Here is a 21,606-nt window from a genome sequence, read left to right on the forward strand (position 1 = left end):
TATAAGGCATAAAATTGGGCAAAAAACTTTCAAAGGTCAAAAAATTAAGGTAAGGCGACACTAAGGTAAAAAAACAAAAAAAAAAAAAAAATCGCCTAAAAACGGAATTAAAGCTCTAGTAATTAAAAAAAAAAGTGCTATAGTAAGGCCTAAAAAATGGCAAAAAAATGTCAAACGTCAAAAACGGAGTTGAGGTTATAGTAAGGCATGAAAACGGGCAAAAAAAAATTTAAACGTAAAAATTGAAGGTAGGGCAGAAAATTGCGCTAAAAATTTTCAAATGCCAAAAAAGGAAGGAAAGGAGGTAAGGCATGAAAAATTCACCAAAAATTTTCAAACGCCAAAAATAGAAGGAAAGGCTATAGTAAGACATAAAAGTGGACAAAAGAAATTCAAACGTCAAAAATGAAGTTAAGGCTATAATAAGGCATAAAAAAGGGCAAAATTATTTTAAACACCTAAAAATGAAGGTAAGGCTATAGTAAGGCATAAAAATGGGCTAAAAATTTGTAAACTTTAAAAGTGAAGGTAAATGGTAAAAAATGGTAAATGGACTTGAATTATATAGAGCTTTATCACCACTGAAGCAGTCTTAAAGCGCTTTACATATCAGCTCATTCACCCAATCACTCTCACATTCACACACCAGTGGGACAGGACTGACATGCAAGGCGCTAGTCGACCACTGGGAGCAACTTAGGGTTCAGTGTCTTGCCCAAGGACACTTCGACATAAAAATGCACAAAAAAATTTCAAACGCCTAAAAATGGAGGTAAGCCTATAGTAAGGCACAAAAATGGACAAAAGAAATTCAAACGTCAAAAATGAAGGTACAGTTAAAGTAAAGCATAAAAAAGGCAAAAAAAAAAAAATCAGCACAAAATTAAAGGCAAAGCTAAAATAACGCATAAAAACGGGCAAAAAAATTTCAAAGGCCAAAAAACGGAGGGACGGCTATAGAAAGGCAAAAGAAATTGAAACGCCTAAAAAAGGAGGAAAGGCTATAATAAGGCATAAAAATGGGCGAAAATTTTTTAAACGTCAAAAATGGAGGTAAGGCTATATATAGTAAGGCATAAAAATGAGCTAAAAATTTGTAAACTTTAAAAGTGAAGGTAAGGCAATAGTCAGGCATGAAAATGGGCAAAAAAATTTCAAACGTCAAAAATGAAAGTAAGGCTATAGTAAGGCATAAAAATGCGCAAAAAAATTTCAAACGCCTAAAAATGGAGGAAAGCCTATAGTAAGGTATAAAAAAGGCAAAAAAAATTCAGACGTCAAAAATCAAGGTAAGGCTATATTAAGGCATAAAAAATGCGCAAAAAAATTTCAAACGCCTAAAAATGGAGGAAAGCCTATAGTCAGGCATGAAAACGGGCGAAAATTTTTTAAACGTCAAAAATGGAGGAAAGGCTATAGTAAGGCATAAAAATGGGCTAAAAATTTGTAAACTTTAAAAGTGAAGGTATGGCAATAGTAAGGCATAAAAAAGGACAAAAAAATTAAAATGCCTAAAAATGGAGGTAAGGGTATAGTAAGGCACAAAAATGGACAAAAGAAATTCAAACGTCAAAAATGAAGGTACAGTTAAAGTAAGGCATAAAAAAGGCAAAAAAAAATTCAGCGCAAAAATTAAAGTAAGGCTAAAGTAAGGCATAAAAACGGGCAAAAAAAAATCGGACGTCAAAAATTAAGGTAAGGCTATAGCAAGGCATAAAAAAGGGAGAAAAAATTCAATCGCCAAAAAACAGAGGTAAGGTTATAGTAAGGCAAAAAAAATGGCAAAAAAATTTCAAACACCTAAAAATGGAGGAAAGGCTATAAAAACGGGCAAAAAAAATTCAGACGTCAAAAATGGAGGTAAGGCTATAGTAAGGCATAAAAATGGGCAAAAAAATTTTAAACGTCAAAAAAGGTAAGGCTATAGCGAGGCAAAAAAATCGGCAAAAAAATTTCAAACGTCAAAAATGAAGTTAAGGCTATAGTAAGGCATAAAAATGGGCGAAATTTTTTTAAACGTCAACAATGGAGGAAAGAATATAGTAAGGCAAAAAAAAGGGCAAAAAAATTTCAATCGCCAAAAGACAGAGGTAAGGCTATAGGAAGGCATAAAAATGGGCAAAAAAATTTCAAACGCCTAAAAATGGAGGTAAGCCTATAGTAAGACATAAAAAAGGGCAAAAAATGTTCAAATATCAAAAATAGAGGTAAGGCATGAAAAATTCACCAAAAATTTTCAAACGCCAAAAATAGAAGGAATGGCTATAGTAAGACATAAAAGTGGACAAAAGAAATTCAAACGTCAAAAATGAAGTTAAGGCTATAATAAGGCATAAAAATGCACAAAAAAATTTCAAACGCCTAAAAATGGAGGTAAGCCTATAGTAAGGCACAAAAATGGACAAAAGAAATTCAAACGTCAAAAATGAAGGTACAGTTAAAGTAAAGCATAAAAAAGGCAAAAAAAAAAAAATCAGCACAAAATTAAAGGCAAAGCTAAAATAACGCATAAAAACGGGCAAAAAAATTTCAAAGGCCAAAAAACGGAGGGACGGCTATAGAAAGGCAAAAGAAATTGAAACGCCTAAAAAAGGAGGAAAGGCTATAATAAGGCATAAAAATGGGCGAAAATTTTTTAAACGTCAAAAATGGAGGTAAGGCTATATATAGTAAGGCATAAAAATGAGCTAAAAATTTGTAAACTTTAAAAGTGAAGGTAAGGCAATAGTCAGGCATGAAAATGGGCAAAAAAATTTCAAACGTCAAAAATGAAAGTAAGGCTATAGTAAGGCATAAAAATGCGCAAAAAAATTTCAAATGCCTAAAAAATGGAGGAAAGCCTATAGTAAGGTATAAAAAAGGCAAAAAAAAATTCAGACGTCAAAAATCAAGGTACGGCTATATTAAGGCATAAAAAATGCGCAAAAAAATTTCAAACGCCTAAAAATGGAGGAAAGCCTATAGTCAGGCATGAAAACGGGCGAAAATTTTTTAAACGTCAAAAATGGAGGAAAGGCTATAGTAAGGCATAAAAATGGGCTAAAAATTTGTAAACTTTAAAAGTGAAGGTATGGCAATAGTAAGGCATAAAAAAGGACAAAAAAATTAAAATGCCTAAAAATGGAGGTAAGGGTATAGTAAGGCACAAAAATGGACAAAAGAAATTCAAACGTCAAAAATGAAGGTACAGTTAAAGTAAGGCATAAAAAAGGCAAAAAAAAATTCAGCGCAAAAATTAAAGTAAGGCTAAAGTAAGGCATAAAAACGGGCAAAAAAAAATCGGACGTCAAAAATTAAGGTAAGGCTATAGCAAGGCATAAAAAGGGAGAAAAAATTCAATCGCCAAAAAACAGAGGTAAGGTTATAGTAAGGCAAAAAAAATGGCAAAAAAATTTCAAACACCTAAAAATGGAGGAAAGGCTATAAAAACGGGCAAAAAAAATTCAGACGTCAAAAATGGAGGTAAGGCTATAGTAAGGCATAAAAATGGGCAAAAAAATTTTAAACGTCAAAAAAGGTAAGGCTATAGCGAGGCAAAAAAATCGGCAAAAAAATTTCAAAACGTCAAAAATGAAGTTAAGGCTATAGTAAGGCATAAAAATGGGCGAAATTTTTTTAAACGTCAACAATGGAGGAAAGAATATAGTAAGGCAAAAAAAAGGGCAAAAAAATTTCAATCGCCAAAAGACAGAGGTAAGGCTATAGGAAGGCATAAAAATGGGCAAAAAAATTTCAAACGCCTAAAAATGGAGGTAAGCCTATAGTAAGACATAAAAAAGGGCAAAAAATGTTCAAATATCAAAAATAGAGGTAAGGCATGAAAAATTCACCAAAAATTTTCAAACGCCAAAAATAGAAGGAATGGCTATAGTAAGACATAAAAGTGGACAAAAGAAATTCAAACGTCAAAAATGAAGTTAAGGCTATAATAAGGCATAAAAATGCACAAAAAAATTTCAAACGCCTAAAAATGGAGGTAAGCCTATAGTAAGGCATGAAAACGGGCAAAAAAATTAAAATACCTAAAAATGGAGGTAAGGCTATAGTAAGGCACAAAAATGGACAAAAGAAATTCAAACGTCAAAAATGAAGGTACAGTTAAAGTAAAGCATAAAAAAGGCAAAAAAAAAAAATCAGCACAAAATTAAAGGTAAAGCTAAAATAACGCATAAAAACGGGCAAAAAAATTTCAAAGGCCAAAAAAACGGAGGGACGGCTATAGAAAGGCAAAAGAAATTGAAACGCCTAAAAAAGGAGGAAAGGCTATAATAAGGCATAAAAATGAGCTAAAAATTTGTAAACTTTAAAAGTGAAGGTAAGGCAATAGTCAGGCATAAAAATGCGCAAAAAATTTCAAACGCCTAAAAATGGAGGAAAGCCTATAGTAAGGTATAAAAAAGGCAAAAAAAATTCAGACGTCAAAAATCAAGGTAAGGCTATATTAAGGCATAAAAATGCGCAAAAAAATTTCAAACGCCTAAAAATGGAGGAAAGCCTATAGTCAGGCATGAAAACGGGCGAAAATTTTTTAAACGTCAAAAATGGAGGAAAGGCTATAGTAAGGCATAAAAATGGGCTAAAAATTTGTAAACTTTAAAAGTGAAGGTATGGCAATAGTAAGGCATAAAAAAGGGCAAAAAAATTAAAATGCCTAAAAATGGAGGTAAGGCTATAGTAAGGCATGAAAATGGACAAAAGAAATTCAAACGTCAAAAATGAAGGTACAGTTAAAGTAAAGCATAAAAAAGGCAAAAAAAAAAATTCAGCGCAAAAATTAAAGATAAGGCTATAATAAGGCATAAAAAAGGGCAGAAATATTTTAAACGTCAAAAGTGAAGGTAAGGCTATAATAACGCATAAAAATGCGCAAAAAAATTTCAAATGCCTAAAAATGGAGGTAAGGCTATAGTAAGGCATAAAAACGGGCAAAAAAAATTCAGACGTCAAAAATGAAGGTAAGGCTATAGTAAGGCATGAAAAAGGCGCCAAAAATTTTCAAATACCAAAAAATGGAGGTAAGGTTAGAGTAAGGCATAAAAATGGGCGAAAAATTTGTAAATTTTAAAAGTGAAGGTAAGGCTAAAGAAAGGCCTGAAAAATTCACCAAAAAATTTCAAACGCCAAAAAATAGAGGTAAGGCTAAAGTAAGGCATAAAAACGGGCAAAAAAAATTCAGACGTCAAAAATAGAGGTAAGGCTATAGTAAGGCATGAAAATCGGCAAAAAAATTTCAAAGGCCAAAAAACGGAGGGACGGCTATAGAAAGGCAAAAAAATGGGCAAAAAAATTTAAAACGCCTAAAAAAGGAGGTAAGACATCAAAATGTTCGAAAAATTTTTAAACTTTAAAAGTGAACGTAAGGCTATAGTAAGGCATAAAAGAGGGCAAAAAAAATTCTAAGCCAAAAATTGGAGGTAAGGCAAAAAATTGGACAAAAGAAATTCAAACGTCAAAAATGAAGGTACAGTTAAAGTAAGGCATAAAAAAGGCAAAAAAAATTCAGACGTCAAAAATGAAGGTAAGGCTATAGTAAGGCATAAAAATGGGCTAAAAATGTGTAAACTTTAAAAGTGAAGGTAAGGCTATAGTAAGGCATAAAAATCGGCAAAAAAATTTCAAACGCCAAAAAACGGAGGTAAGGCTATTGTAAACCATGAAAATGGGAAAAAAAAATTCAAATGTAAAAAATGAAGGGAAGGCTAAAGAAAGGCATGAAAAATTCGCCAAAAAATTTCAAACGCCAAAAAATGGAGGTTAGGCTATAGTAAGACATGAAAATGGGCAAAAAAATTTCAAACGTCAAAAATGAAGTTAAGGCTATATTAAGGCATAAAAATGCGCAAAAAAATTTCAAACGCCTAAAAATGGAGGTAAGCCTATAGTAAGGCATGAAAATGGGAAAAAAAATTCAGACGTCAAAAATCAAGGGAAGGCTATAGTTAGGCATAAAAATGGGCAAAAAAATTTTAAAAGTCAAAAATGAAAGCAAGGCTATAGTAAGGCATAAAAAAGGGCGAAAAAACTTCAAACGTCAAAAATGAAGGAAAGCCTATAGTAAGGCATAAAAACGGACAAAAAAAATTTGCACGTCAAAAATGGAGGTAAGGCTATAGTAAGGCAAAAAAAATGGCAAAAAAATTTCAAAAGCTTAAAAATGGAGGTAAGGCTATAGTAAGGCATAAAAATCGGCAAAAAAATTTCAAACGCCAAAAAACGGAGGTAAGGCTATCGTAAACCATAAAAATGGGAAAAAAAATTTCAAATGTAAAAAATGAAGGGAAGGCTAAAGAAAGGCATGAAAAATTGACCAAAAAATTTCAAACGCCAAAAAATGGAGGTTAGGCTATAGTAAGACATGAAAACGGGCAAAAAAATTTCAAACGTCAAAAATGAAAGTAAGGCTATAGTAAGGCAAAAAAAATGGCAAAAAAATTTCAAAAGCTTAAAAATGGAGGTAAGGCTATAGTAAGGCATAAAAATCAGCAAAAAAATTTCAAAAGCCTAAAAATGAAGGTAAGGCAATAGTAAGGCATAAAAATGGGCGAAAAATCTTTAAACGTCAAAAAGGAAGTTAAGGCTATATTAAGGCATAAAAATGCGCAAAAAAATTTCAAACGCCTAAAAATGGAGGTAAGCCTATAGTAAGGCATGAAAATGGGAAAAAAAATTCAGACGTCAAAAATCAAGGGAAGGCTATAGTAAGGCATAAAAATGGGCAAAAAAATTTTACAAGTCAAAAATGAAAGTAAGGCTATAGTAAGGCATAAAAATGGGCGAAAAATCTTTAAACGTCAAAAAGGAAGTTAAGGCTATATTAAGGCATAAAAATGCGCAAAAAAATTTCTAACGCCTAAAAATGGAGGAAAGCCTATAGTAAGGCATGAAAACGGGCGAAAAAATTTTAAACGTCAAAAATGAAGGAAAGGCTATAGTAAGGCATAAAAAAGGCAAAAAAAATTCAGACGTCAAAAATCAAGGTAAGGCTATATTAAGGCATAAAAATGCGCAAAAAAATTTCAAACGCCTAAAAATGGAGGAAAGCCTATAGTCAGGCATGAAAACGGGCGAAAATTTTTTAAACGTCAAAAATGGAGGAAAGGCTATAGTAAGGCATAAAAATGGGCTAAAAATTTGTAAACTTTAAAAGTGAAGGTATGGCAATAGTAAGGCATAAAAAAGGGCAAAAAAATTAAAATGCCTAAAAATGGAGGTAAGGCTATAGTAAGGCATGAAAATGGACAAAAGAAATTCAAATGTCAAAAATGAAGGTACAGTTAAAGTAAAGCATAAAAAAGGCAAAAAAAAAAATTCAGCGCAAAAATTACAGATAAGGCTATAATAAGGCATAAAAAAGGGCGGAAATATTTTAAACGTCAAAAGTGAAGGTAAGGCTATAATAACGCATAAAAATGCGCAAAAAAATTTCAAATGCCTAAAAATGGAGGTAAGGCTATAGTAAGGCATAAAAACAGGCAAAAAAAATTCAGACGTCAAAAATGAAGGTAAGGCTATAGTAAGGCATGAAAAAGGCGCCAAAAATTTTCAAATACCAAAAAATGGAGGTAAGGTTAGAGTAAGGCATAAAAATGGGCGAAAAATTTGTAAATTTTAAAAGTGAAGGTAAGGCTAAAGAAAGGCCTGAAAAATTCACCAAAAAATTTCAAACGCCAAAAAATAGAGGTAAGGCTAAAGTAAGGCATAAAAACGGGCAAAAAAAATTCAGACGTCAAAAATAGAGGTAAGGCTATAGTAAGGCATGAAAATCGGCAAAAAAATTTCAAAGGCCTAAAAACGGAGGGACGGCTATAGAAAGGCAAAAAAATGGGCAAAAAAATTTAAAACGTCTAAAAAAGGAGGTAAGACTATAGTAAGACATTAAAATGTTCGAAAAATTTTTAAACTTTAAAAGTGAACGTAAGGCTATAGTAAGGCATAAAAGAGGGCAAAAAAAATTCTAAGCCAAAAATTGGAGGTAAGGCAAAAAATTGGACAAAAGAAATTCAAACGTCAAAAATGAAGGTACAGTTAAAGTAAGGCATAAAAAAGGCAAAAAAAATTCAGACGTCAAAAATGAAGGTAAGGCTATAGTAAGGCATAAAAATGGGCTAAAAATGTGTAAACTTTAAAAGTGAAGGTTAGGCTATAGGAAGGCATAAAAATGGGCAAAAAAATTAAAATGCCTAAAAATGGAGGTAAGGCTATAGTAAGGCACAAAAATGGACAAAAGAAATTCAAACATCAAAAATGAAGGTACAGTTAAAGTAAAGCATAAAAAAGGCAACAAAGAAAAAAAATTCAGCGCAAAAATTAAAGATAAGGCATAAAAAATGGGCAAAAAAAATTCAGACGTCAATATTGAAGGTAAGGCTGTAGTAAGGCATGAAAATGCGCAAAAAAATTTCAAAAGCTTAAAAATGGAGGTAAGGCTATAGTAAGGCATAAAAATGGGAAAAAAAATTTCAAACGCCAAAAAACGGAGGTAAGGCTATTGTAAACCATAAAAATGGGAAAAAAAAATTCAAATGTAAAAAATGAAGGGAAGGCTAAAGAAAGGCATGAAAAATTCGCCAAAAAATTTCAAACGCCAAAAAATGGAGGTTAGGCTATAGTAAGACATGAAAATGGGCAAAAAAATTTCAAACGTCAAAAATGAAGTTAAGGCTATATTAAGGCATAAAAATGCGCAAAAAAATTTCAAACGCCTAAAAATGGAGGAAAGCCTATAGTCAGGCATGAAAACGGGCGAAAATTTTTTAAACGTCAAAAATGGAGGAAAGGCAGTAAGGCATAAAAATGGGCTAAAAATTTGTAAACTTTAAAAGTGAAGGTATGGCAATAGTAAGGCATAAAAAAGGGCAAAAAAATTAAAATGCCTAAAAATGGAGGTAAGGCTATAGTAAGGCATGAAAATGGACAAAAGAAATTCAAACGTCAAAAATGAAGGTACAGTTAAAGTAAAGCATAAAAAAGGCAAAAAAAAAAATTCAGTGCAAAAATTAAAGATAAGGCTATAATAAGGCATAAAAAAGGGCAGAAATATTTTAAACGTCAAAAGTGAAGGTAAGGCTATAATAACGCATAAAAATGCGCAAAAAAATTTCAAATGCCTAAAAATGGAGGTAAGGCTATAGTAAGGCATAAAAACAGGCAAAAAAAATTCAGACGTCAAAAATGAAGGTAAGGCTATAGTAAGGCATGAAAAAGGCGCCAAAAATTTTCAAATACCAAAAAATGGAGGTAAGGTTAGAGTAAGGCATAAAAATGGGCGAAAAATTTGTAAATTTTAAAAGTGAAGGTAAGGCTAAAGAAAGGCCTGAAAAATTCACCAAAAAATTTCAAACGCCAAAAAATAGAGGTAAGGCTAAAGTAAGGCATAAAAACGGGCAAAAAAAATTCAGACGTCAAAAATAGAGGTAAGGCTATAGTAAGGCATGAAAATCGGCAAAAAAATTTCAAAGGCCAAAAAACGGAGGGACGGCTATAGAAAGGCAAAAAAATGGGCAAAAAAATTTAAAACGTCTAAAAAAGGAGGTAAGACTATAGTAAGACATCAAAATGTTCGAAAAATTTTTAAACTTTAAAAGTGAACGTAAGGCTATAGTAAGGCATAAAAGAGGGCAAAAAAAATTCTAAGCCAAAAATTGGAGGTAAGGCAAAAAATTGGACAAAAGAAATTCAAACGTCAAAAATGAAGGTACAGTTAAAGTAAGTTATAAAAAAGGCAAAAAAAATTCAGACGTCAAAAATGAAGGTAAGGCTATAGTAAGGCATAAAAATGGGCTAAAAATGTGTAAACTTTAAAAGTGAAGGTTAGGCTATAGGAAGGCATAAAAATGGGCAAAAAAATTAAAATGCCTAAAAATGGAGGTAAGGCTATAGTAAGGCACAAAAATGGACAAAAGAAATTCGAACATCAAAAATGAAGGTACAGTTAAAGTAAAGCATAAAAAAGGCAACAAAGAAAAAAAATTCAGCGCAAAAATTAAAGATAAGGCATAAAAAATGGGCAAAAAAAATTCAGACGTCAATATTGAAGGTAAGGCTGTAGTAAGGCATGAAAATGCGCAAAAAAATTTCAAAAGCTTAAAAATGGAGGTAAGGCTATAGTAAGGCATAAAAATGGGAAAAAAAATTTCAAACGCCAAAAAACGGAGGTAAGGCTATTGTAAACCATAAAAATGGGAAAAAAAATTTCAAATGTAAAAAATGAAGGGAAGGCTAAAGAAAGGCATGAAAAATTCGCCAAAAAATTTCAAACGCCAAAAAATGGAGGTTAGGCTATAGTAAGGCATGAAAATGGGAAAAAAAATTCAGACGTCAAAAATCAAGGGAAGGCTATAGTTAGGCATAAAAACGGACAAAAAAAATTTGCACGTCAAAAATGGAGGTAAGGCTATAGTAAGGCAAAAAAAATGGCAAAAAAATTTCAAAAGCTTAAAAATGGAGGTAAGGCTAGCTATAGCTTTACCTCCATTTTTTGGCAATTGAACATTTTTTGCGCTTTTTTTATGCCTTATCTTTAATTTTTGGCGCTGAAATTTTTTAGCCTTTTTCATGCCTTACTATAGCATTACCTCCATTTTTGACATTTGAAATTTTTTTGCCCATTTTTATGCCTTACTATAGCCTTACCTTCATTTTTAGGCTTTTGAAATTTTTTTGCCCGTTTTTATGCCTTACTATAGCCTTATCTTTAATTTTTGCGCTGCATTTTTTTTTGCCTTTTTTATGCCTTACTTTAACTGTACCTTCATTTTTGAAGTTTGAATTTCTTTTGTCCATTTTTATTGCCTTACTATAGCCTTAACTTCATTTTTGACTTTTAAAAATTTTTCGCCCTATTTTATGCCTGACTATTGCCTTACCTCTATTTTTAGGCGTTTGAAATTTTTTGGTGAATTTTTCATGCCTTTCTTTAGCCTTCCCTTCATTTTTTACATTTGAAATTTTTTTTCCCATTTTTATGGTTTACGATAGCCTTACCTCCGTTTTTTGGCGTTTGAAATTTTTTTGCCGATTTTTATGCCTTACTATAGCCTTACCTCCATTTTTAAGCTTTTGAAATTTTTTTGCCATTTTTTTTGCCTTACTATAGCCTTACCTCCATTTTTGACGTGCAAATTTTTTTTGTCCGTTTTTATGCCTTACTATAGGCTTTCCTTCATTTTTGACGTTTGAAGTTTTTTCGCCCTTTTTTATGCCTTACTATAGCCTTGCTTTCATTTTTGACTTTTAAAATTTTTTTGCCCATTTTTATGCCTAACTATAGCCTTCCCTTGATTTTTGACGTCTGAATTTTTTTTCCCATTTTCATGCCTTACTATAGGCTTACCTCCATTTTTAGGCGTTTGAAATTTTTTTGCGCATTTTTATGCCTTAATATAGCCTTAACTTCATTTTTGACGTTTGAAATTTTTTTGCCCATTTTCATGTCTTACTATAGCCTAACCTCCATTTTTTGGCGTTTGAAATTTTTTGGCGAATTTTTCATGCCTTTCTTTAGCCTTCCCTTCATTTTTTACATTTGAAATTTTTTTTCCCATTTTTATGCCTTACTATAGCCTTACCTTCATTTTTAAGCTTTTGAAATTTTTTTGCGCATTTTCATGCCTTACTACAGCCTTACCTTCAATATTGACGTCTGAATTTTTTTTGCCCGTTTTTATGCCTTACTGTAGCCTTATCTTTAATTTTTGCGCTGAATTTTTTTTTTTTTTGCCTTTTTTATGCTTTACTTTAACTGTACCTTCATTTTTGATGTTCGAATTTCTTTTGTCCATTTTTCTAAGGGCAAAAAATGGAGGTAAGGTAAGTAAGGCATAAAAAAGGGCAACGAATTTTCTAAGACCTAAAATGGTCGTAAGGCAAAAAAAGCGCCACAAAATGAAGGTAAAGCTATTGTAAGGCATAAAAATAGAGGAAAAAAATATTTTCTATTGAGATATCGCAATAGTAAGGCAAACTTCTGGTCTCACCTGTAGATGAGGATGTCGTCAGTGGAGCTGTTGTACTGGATCTGGTACATTCGGACACCTGGGATGTGGTTCTGTGGGGGCCAGCGGACGGTGGCGGAGCTGGACGTCAGGTCAGACACTGACACCCTCTGCTGGTCGGAGCGGGAATGACCACCGCTGACGTTGGACTTGATGGAAGTGGGGATGTCGGAGGGCCCGGGGTCCGGGTCCAGTTTGGGGTCGTAATGCGGTGAGGGGTTGACCACCAGCTCTACCGGGGCGGTGGCCTCTCCGGCCGCGTTGGACGCAATGCAGGTGAACTTCCCCGAGTCCTGGAAACCATCAGAGGAGCATTACAAGTTTAAACTTGGGAATGGTTCTATCTGTTGCACTGAGCCGTCTCTACCTTGACAGAGGCCTTGAGGATGTCCAGGGATCCGTTCTCATAGCAGACGGTCCTGGAGGTGTTCCCGATCAGCTTCCCATCCGGACTGACCCAGTGTGTGGACGGCTCGGGGTCTCCGATGGACTTACAGCGCAGACTGACCTCCTGACCCTCCATCACGAACATCTTAGAGGTGTGACGTGTGATCATTGGAGGCTCACACACAAACTCCTCCTGAGGACGGAAAAACAAACAAGAAGTTACAAACGTCTTATAAACATCTAAACATTCTGTCCCATTGTCATGAGGGAGACCACTTGGTTGTACTGACTCCGTGTAAAATAGCAAGGCTTCATGACTATGTGGAAACAGTGTGTCCGTGTGGGGACAGTAAAGTGTGTATCTGCATGTGTGAGGACAGTAAAGTGTGTGTCTGTGTGTGTAAAGTAAAGTGTGTGTCTGTGTGAGGACAGTTAAGTGTGTATCTGCATGTGTGAGGACAGTAAAGTGTGTGTCTGTGTGTGTAAAGTAAAGTGTGTGTCTGCGTGTAAAGTAAAGTGTGTGTCTGTGTGAGGACAGTAAAGTGTGTGTCTGTGTGTGTAAAGTAAAGTGTGTGTCTGTGTGAGGACAGTAAAGTGTGTGTCTGTGTGTGTAAAGTAAAGTGTGTGTCTGTGTGTGTAAAGTAAAGTGTGTGTCTGTGTGAGGACAGTAAAGTGTGTGGGCTCCGTCCCACCTCCCGGATGGTCCAGAAATATTTCCCGGCCAGGTCTCTGGGTGAGGCGCAGGTTTCCAGGTCGTCCTCTCGGGTGAGGCGCCGTAGCCACACCAGCTCACAATTACAGTGCAGAGGGTTTCCCCCAAAGCTCAGAACCAGCGCCGTTAGCGGAGAACCCTTCATCTTAGCGTAGACGGGGATCCTCAGGAACAGCGGGTCGGGGGGGATCTTCTTCAGCTTGTTGGATGTCATGTCCAGCCTGGGAGAGACGAGAACTGCTCAGCTGTGTGCGTGTGTGTGTGTGTGTGTGCGTGCGTGTGAGTGTGTGTGTGTCTGTGTCTGACCTGGCTAGCTTGTGCAGGTTGGAGAATATTCCTTCTGGAACGTTCTCTATCAGGTTATGGTCCAGACTCAGTGTGTTGACGCTGGCCAGCAGAGCGATGGTTTCCCACGGGACGTCCACCAGGTTGTTGTAGCTCAGGTCCAAATCCTCCAGAGTCTCCAGGAAGTCCTGAAAATGTTTATTATATCACATCATAACAATGAGTCATCAAATAGCCCTGGAGCAGTATACCAAATATGAGCTAAAGCAGGAGTTCTCAAACTTTTCAGCCTGCGACCCCCAAAATAACGGTGGCAGAGACTGGCGACGCCCACTAAAAAACATGCACACAGGACTCATGCATTTATTACCTCAAACAAAAACAGGCTCAACAGGAGCACAACAGAGAAGAACAGCATGACATCCATGAAGTTATTTACATGTTATCAGAACAATTAGTCAAGTTAGGTTTAATAGCCACAAACCGGGCACAGGGTCTGGGCACAGGGTTTCTACATTTGCCCTTGAGACGAGGTTAATGCATTGTGCGCTCCGGAGACATTGAACCCGTTGGGTACCCGGGGTGCACATCGGATGGGGCGACGTCCAGGGCGAGACCACCACGCCCGCCGGTGCAGAGTGGGTTTCGGTTACGAGCGAAGGTCGGGCCCAGTGCCTGCGCACTTGCACCTCCACAAGTGCGCTTGCGGGCAACCCATGACTTGATGGGGCACGCCAAGTGCCCGAGGGGCGCGGAGCTGCCAAATGTGAGTGCCATAAATCTGTCGTTATCGCCTCTTGAGGAGCATTCTTGAAATTATCTTGCGACCTTCACTCGACAGCTCGCGACCCCCCCAGGGTGCTACTGTCCTTATTTTAACCTGTGTGTATGTGTGCGTTAGACGGGGTTTGTACGAGGTGGATTTCTGTTTGTTGTTGTCTTTGTGAACGCACTTTGAGCTGCATTTTATTGTGGGATGTCCTGTGGAATGTTTGCATGTGGCTATTTCTTTTTGTATGTAAGGTTTTAATGTTGTAAATCACTTTGTTTATATTGTATGTATGAAAAGTGCTTTATAAATAAAATTTGATTGATTGATTGATATATATATATATATATATATATATATACAAATAGATCTATATATATATATATATAGATCTCTATGTTATAGATGTGTATATCAGAGCTGTGTGAGTACCTGAAATGCTCCCTCTGAGATACTGTGTAGCTGGTTGTTTGCTAGGATGAGGTGTCGTAGGTTGACAAGGCCCTGAAAGTGTGAGTCGTCCAGTGTGGTGAGGCGGTTGGCGTCCAGGTGGAGGGCGTGGAGGTCCTGGAGGTCGGCGAAGGCATACGGTCGGATCTGGCTGATGGTGTTCCTGCTGAGGGTCAAGTGAATCTAGAACCAACAGGACGGGAGGGTTACCAGGTGACCTGATTACTGGTGGTCAAGGGGCAGCGGGGGGCGCAGGGTGGCAAGCTCACCAAGCTGGTCATGTTGGCGAAGTCCCGGTGCCGCAGCGTGGTGATGAAGTTGTCCATCAGACGCAGCTCGGCCGTCTGACGGTCGATGTTGGGCGGTACAAAGAGCAAACCCGTCTTAGCGCAGAGAACCGTGTAGGACGGCAGCAGGTTCTGACACGTGCAGCGCTTTGGACACAACATGGAGGACAGGACGGACGGGACGGAAGATAGGAGGGCCAGGACCACCAGCCAGGAGGGGGCGACCAGCCAGGAGGGGGCGTCCATGGCTCCTGGAACAGACAAGACAGGTCGCTCAATTTAGAGCAAATTAAACATCACAACGTTTTACCTCAGCACACAAAACATTCATGTTAGTGCATAAAACTTTGGCATTAGTGCGTAAAACTGTCACATTGCAGAGTAAAACTGACATTGACGCATAGAACTTTCACATTATTGGTACGTAAAACTTTCACATTAGTGCGTAAAACTTAAATGAATGTGTTAAATCTTTAAATATTTAAGTGTCCAATTTTTGTGGGAAACTTTTATGTGAGCACGTAAAACGTTTACAATTGCGCATAAAACGTACGTGAGTTTCCCAAATCTTTACGTGAGAGTGTAACTTTTGCAGGTGCATGTAAACTTTTTTATTAAACACGTAAAACATTATTGTTTTTAATGTTAACATTTCTATGTGAGTGTCTAAAACTTTTACTAATGCGCACATTCCTACGTGTGTCAAAAATTTCATGTGTGGGAAAATTTAGTGTCAATTTTTTTCGTGTGAAACTTTTATGTGGGCGCATAAAACTTTTACAATTGAACATAAAATATAATATAATTATAACTTTTTGTTGCTTTTTGTTACTTTTTGTGAATAAAACTTTCAAATTAGAATGTAAAACTTAATTATTGTGTTAAATTTTACGTGAGCACAACAAACATTTCCGTAGTACCAAAAATATTAGTGTGTAAAACTTTGACATTAGTGTGTAAAACTTAAATTAATGTGTTAATTCTTACGTGAGCACATCAAATATTTATCAAACACTAAAAACATGAGTGCGTGACATATTTATTTTTTTTGTGGGAAACTTTTATGTGAGCACAAAATTTTTTTTACAATTGCGCATAAAACATTAGCGTGAGTTTGTAAAATGTTGTATGTGAGTTTCTCAAACTTTTATGAGAACGTAACTTTTGCAGGTGCACGTAACCTTTTTATTAAATATGTAAAACATTGTTTTTAATGTGGACATTTCTATGTGAGTAAAAAACTTTCAAATTAAAGGGTAAAACTTAAATTATTGTGCTATATCTTACGTGATCAAACATTTACATATTAGCAAAAATATTAGTGTGTAAAACTTTCACATTAGTGCGTGAAACTTCAATTGTTACGGGAACATATCAAACTTTTACGTCACACTAAAAACGTTGCTGCGTAAAACTTTTACGTGAGTGCGTAAACATTTTACGTGTTTGTTGTTTTAATGCGTGAAACTTTTATGTGGGCACGTAAAACTTTTACAATTGCTCATAAAACATTAGTGTGAGCATGCAAACTTTTTTAAAAACATTGATGTGTGCATAAAATTTCTATGTATCTGAAACTTTTATGCACATTGTTTTATATGAGCGTGTACAACTTTGTCTAACTTTTTAAGTGAGCAGTAAAACCATTCTAAACCTTTTTTTTCTGAACGTGTGAAACTGTTTACGTGAGTGCGTCAACATAAAAAACACATGGAAGAACTCAATCCTGTCGAATTTGCTTCACGATTTATTGACTCCACTTTATACTCTTACGAAGACGATGCGACTCCTAGTGGACACTTTAGGAATAACAGTCACAAGTATTCTGAGGTTTAGTCTGAGCTCAGTTCACATGGAGTTCCTTATCGATGACTTTCATCATTTTCCTACATCTCCTCTTTCCTTTAAAGGAGACACGTCATACTTTTAAATCTGTCCTTTTTACATGAATCCCTCATTATTGTAGCTCCACTTTTATGATGTGTGTCTAAGAGCAAATTGTTTTGGTGTGGTCTCTCTAAATGCAAATGAGACACTTTAAACCCCGTCCCTTCTCCAAGTTAGCAGATCTACGATTATCTACGGCACAGAAACATTTTGTTCACACTTTAATTACAAAATGTCAACAATGGAAGACTTGTTCATCCGGATGCGGAGCGAGATGAAAATGAAGACGACAAACCTGCAGAACATCGTCTTCATATGAATGTATCCCAATCATGTGTCTAACTAGATATCCTTATTTGGAAGTTCTGCTGCAAATACTGACGTAATTTTTCAGAAAATGCAATGGAGAATAGAAAAATAGTATCAGATTGAAAAATATGACCAAAACAGAAAATAAAGATATCAACGCAGCATCAGATGATAGGTCCCCTTTAAAGTGAACACTTTCCTTCTTGTTTCCTCAGAGCAGCAGCGCCTGGTGTCTATAAATGAACGTGTGAATCTCGTGATGCGTTCAAAGGCAGGTGAAGTGTTGGATGGTAATGAAGTGTGTGTTGGCAGACTGAGTGTTCATTTACATGCTGATTGGGTGTCACGCTCGGTGGTCGGCGCTAATAAGCATAACACGCACACGCACGCACACATACGCACACATACGCACACACAGATCCAACATTAATGACTACTCATGTGTTGTTCCCATACTTTCATTATCTCCGAGTACTTCAGATCTCACACAATCACAGTTGGAGATTTTGTTTTCATTAAACCTGTATTTATATCATCTGTGAATCTACCTATAAAAGCAAGGGAGGTCTGTGTGTGTGTGTGTGCGTACGTGCGGAGCAAATATCTCCCCAACGCGGAGCGAGTTCGACCTAAAACTTGGTCAAAGGGTTCCAAATACCCCAAGTGTGTGTATCTGTTATTTTGGAATAATTTGGTTATTTCAAAATGTTTATTTTAATTTTACTTCACTTATGGACGGCCCCGAAATGAAACCTATTCAGCTTTTGACCTCAGGGTGTGAGGGGGCGCTAGCGCACCATCTATATCTATTTCACTGCACAGCTCCTCACCCGAGCAAGAAACACGTGTGCGGCCACTCCTGCTCCACTTCCTCCTGTGCTATGCTATTGTTAGCTTCTCAAAAAAAGAACTCTCTGAATAGATCATTTGAAACCGTCAGCCACTGGTGAGTCTTTTACAGACACGTTTCCCATTGTTTAAACCATATAACTGTTGTTCAATAACGCGCTGTTTAACTAGAGTTGATATTGACCTCAACCCGTTCAATTCTCCATCTGGAAAACTGTAGATTCTGTGTGTCATGCTGTGCATGGAAGCTAAGCTCTGACCACTCGGTTCGAAGGTAAAAAATTATTTTTGTTTTTTAAAAAAAGACAGCCGAATTGTAGGTAATACTTTAATTTACATACTCACTCATGTAGTTTGGACTTTTACGTTTTGTTTTGGCTTGTTTTTCTGATTGGCGCTACAATGTCTATGGAGTTTGGTTATCAGCGTCTCAAACATTTCACGGAACACACACACAGTATTTATTTATTTATTTAAATATACTAAATAACTAAAATAAAACACCACAAATGCACAAAAAGACAACTGAAAGAATAAACAATACACATGACTCTAAAAAACATACATTACAGAAAAATACACCAAAAAACACATGAAAATGACTCAAAATACACAAAACTAAATATTTATACAAAAATGCACAAAATAACAGAAATGCACAAAACTACACTAAAAAAGATACAAAAATGCACAAAAAGATTCCAGAATCACACTGCAATGGCAACAAAAAACAATAATTATACAAAAAATGCACAAAAACACAACAGAAAGATACAAAAATACACATAATGACTCCAAAAACATACATTACAGAAAAATACATCAAGCAAAAAAAATATAAAAATGAGTAACAAAAACAATAATTATACAAAAAAAATGCACAAAAACACAACAGAAAGATACAAAAATATGCAATTATACCCCTTATGCTCCCACATGAATGCATATTTCCGACGGGCACTGTACTAGTCAAACATAATCAACACTATCAAACTAGGGTGTTTTTAGAGGATTTTATATAATATATTTGTTTTAAAATAAGGCTATGATTTTTCAGTTTAAAATATTCTTTGTAATTAATTTGGTTTCAAATTATTTTCAACCTAGAAATGCATACCAAAAAATACAAAACTAAAGCCACAATCAGCACGGTATTTCTCACCATGTCTCCATACAACCCATGTTTTAAAATCAACAGCAGATATATATTCTCCTAATGTATTTTTTTCCCTTAATTTTCTTCTTTTAATTCTGAATAAAAATGCATATTTATACATTTTTGGATCTATTTTTTTAAATTTTCCTTGGATTTTCTTTTTAATTAATTAATTAATTAATTAAATATCTAAATGTATCTTTAAATATTTATTTATTTAAAAACCCTGTCCAACGACACTATAAACCTTTGTTGTGGTATATGAATGAACAAAAGTGCAGTTGTAAAACCATAAATGTCCACTAGGGGTCACTCTGCCACTCCATATGTGGCTTTCATCTGTTTCATCTCCACTGTTTGTAATAAAGTCATTTTAACCAGCAGGTGGAGCTGTGGGGCTGCACATGCACCCAAACACACGTGCACACACAAACGTGCACACATTTATGTGCACACTAACGTGCACACACTAACGTGCACACAAACGTGCACTCTCCAGGTTTCCTTCCTTCTTAGATCTGCTCAGCGTTAGAATCCATGTGATTAAACGTTTTTATTCCTCAAACATTCTCACAGACTTGTTCCTTCTACTGCTGCCAACAGAGACATGTGATCTTTAGTCTCTAAAAACTCAAGTCCACATGTTAGCGTGCTAGCATGTTAGCATGTGTGTGTGTGAATACGTTCCTCTGAGCTACAGAGGTTTCAACCCAGCAGCTGCTTCTCATCCATCTCTGAATCTGCTTTGATGTAAACTACAGTTCCCAGAATGCATCACTGACCCTGCTGTAACCTCACCTACTGCGTAATTACCGCTGACACTCCACACACCAATCAGCCAATTAGAGGAGGGAGGAGCAGGGGGCGTGGCTTACACACACACAACACAATGTTTATAACATTATAAACAAAAAAATTATCCAATAGAGCATCCAACCAACCAACCAACCAATCCATTAACTAACAGAACATTCAACCAACCAACCAACTGATCTACTAACCAACAAAACATCCAACCAACCAACAGAGCATCCAACCAACCAACCAACCCACTAACTGATAGAACATTCAACCAACCAACTGACCGACCCACTAATCAACCAACAGACCAACAGAACATCCAACCAACAAACCAAGTATAAACTCTCTTTGCTAAAGTTCTCAGGTAGAAACATTTCTTCTATTTGTTACAAACTCCACATTTTTTGTATTAAATCATCGTTTGTTTCAATTTTAGATTAATGCGTCACTAATAAGTGAAAATACAAGGTAAACACGCACGCACGCACGCACGCACGCACGCACGCACGCACGCACGCACGCACGCACGCACGCACGCACGCACGCACGCACACACACACACACACACACACACACACACACACACACACACACACACACACACACACACACACACACACACACACACACACACACACACACACACACACACACACACACACACTCCTTCTGTCTGTGTAAACACTGGAGGTGCTGCTTGTTGACATGAGGATTAGCATGTGAATGTGAATAAGAGAGGATGAGGATGAGGATGAGGAGGAAGTGACACACGATGGGTGATGAAGATGGAGCTGCAGCTGAGAGGCCCTGAGGCTCTGAGACGATAAAATGCTGACGGCGTTTCCATAAACAAACATATTCACACACCTTTGAAAAGGCTTTCAGAGCAGCTACACACACACACACACACACACACACACACACACACACACACACACACACACACACACACACACACACACACACACACACACACACACACACACACACACACACACACACACACACACACACACATCACGTCTGGTTTATGACACATTTTTACTCAATGGTTTATAAAATTATGTTATTTATTTACATATTATTAATACTGTATTATTATTATTATTATTATTATTATTATTATTATTATTATTATTCTAGAGGATCCATGAGTAAAAAAACTCGGTTCGTATATCACCTCAGCAGCTCTCGTAAAAATGTACTTTGGTGAAATTATGAAGTTGCTGCAGTTTTGTACTGTCGGTCAAGAACACATAAAAAAAGCACAAAATTACAAACAAACACAAAAATCTCCAAACAAAACATTAAAAAAGAGCAAAGCACACAAAACCAGACAGAAATACACAAACAGTGGCAGCAAAAATACAGAAACCAACAAAAAATAAGTCCAAATTACATTTTTGCTAATCACATTTAATGTATGTACCTACTGAATGCAACCAGCTAGTTAAAAACAAACTCTAGATGGCGCTAATTAGTTCCGAAATTGAATAAAAAAACTCCATGTTAAATTTTTCACCAAACTATATTGTCCTGCCAAATTTGTTTAAATTGCACACCCGGTGTCATGTATTGAGTTTGCGCTGTACTGAGATTGTATATGCGCTTACTGTATATGTGCATTCGCACTAGCGGAAAAAACATTTTTGCTAAGAAAAAAATAATTCATTTTTGTTTATTTTGGTTTTCAAAGTGAACGGACACGTGTTTTATTAGTT

General features: G+C 35.9%; 1 protein-coding gene across 4 annotated transcripts in view; it reads right to left on the minus strand.

The window, feature by feature from the left end:
- LOC114474862 (leucine-rich repeat and fibronectin type III domain-containing protein 1-like protein) overlaps positions 1-21,606 on the minus strand; it is a 122,207-nt gene that overhangs the window by 4,046 nt on the left and 96,555 nt on the right. For all 4 annotated transcript variants that reach the window (XM_028465434.1, XM_028465433.1, XM_028465431.1 and 1 more), the window contains 6 exons: positions 14,866-15,134; positions 14,579-14,779; positions 13,399-13,565; positions 13,073-13,313; positions 12,361-12,573; positions 11,976-12,286 (listed from right to left, as the gene is read on the minus strand). In XM_028465434.1, coding sequence (XP_028321235.1) covers positions 11,976-12,286; positions 12,361-12,573; positions 13,073-13,313; positions 13,399-13,565; positions 14,579-14,779; positions 14,866-15,129 — 1,397 coding nt within the window. In that variant the 5' untranslated portion in view covers positions 15,130-15,134. The remainder of the gene's footprint in view (positions 1-11,975; positions 12,287-12,360; positions 12,574-13,072; positions 13,314-13,398; positions 13,566-14,578; positions 14,780-14,865; positions 15,135-21,606) is intronic.

The sequence above is a fragment of the Gouania willdenowi genome, chromosome 13, assembly GCF_900634775.1.
Source record: "Gouania willdenowi chromosome 13, fGouWil2.1, whole genome shotgun sequence".
Lineage (NCBI taxonomy): Eukaryota > Metazoa > Chordata > Actinopteri > Blenniiformes > Gobiesocidae > Gouania > Gouania willdenowi.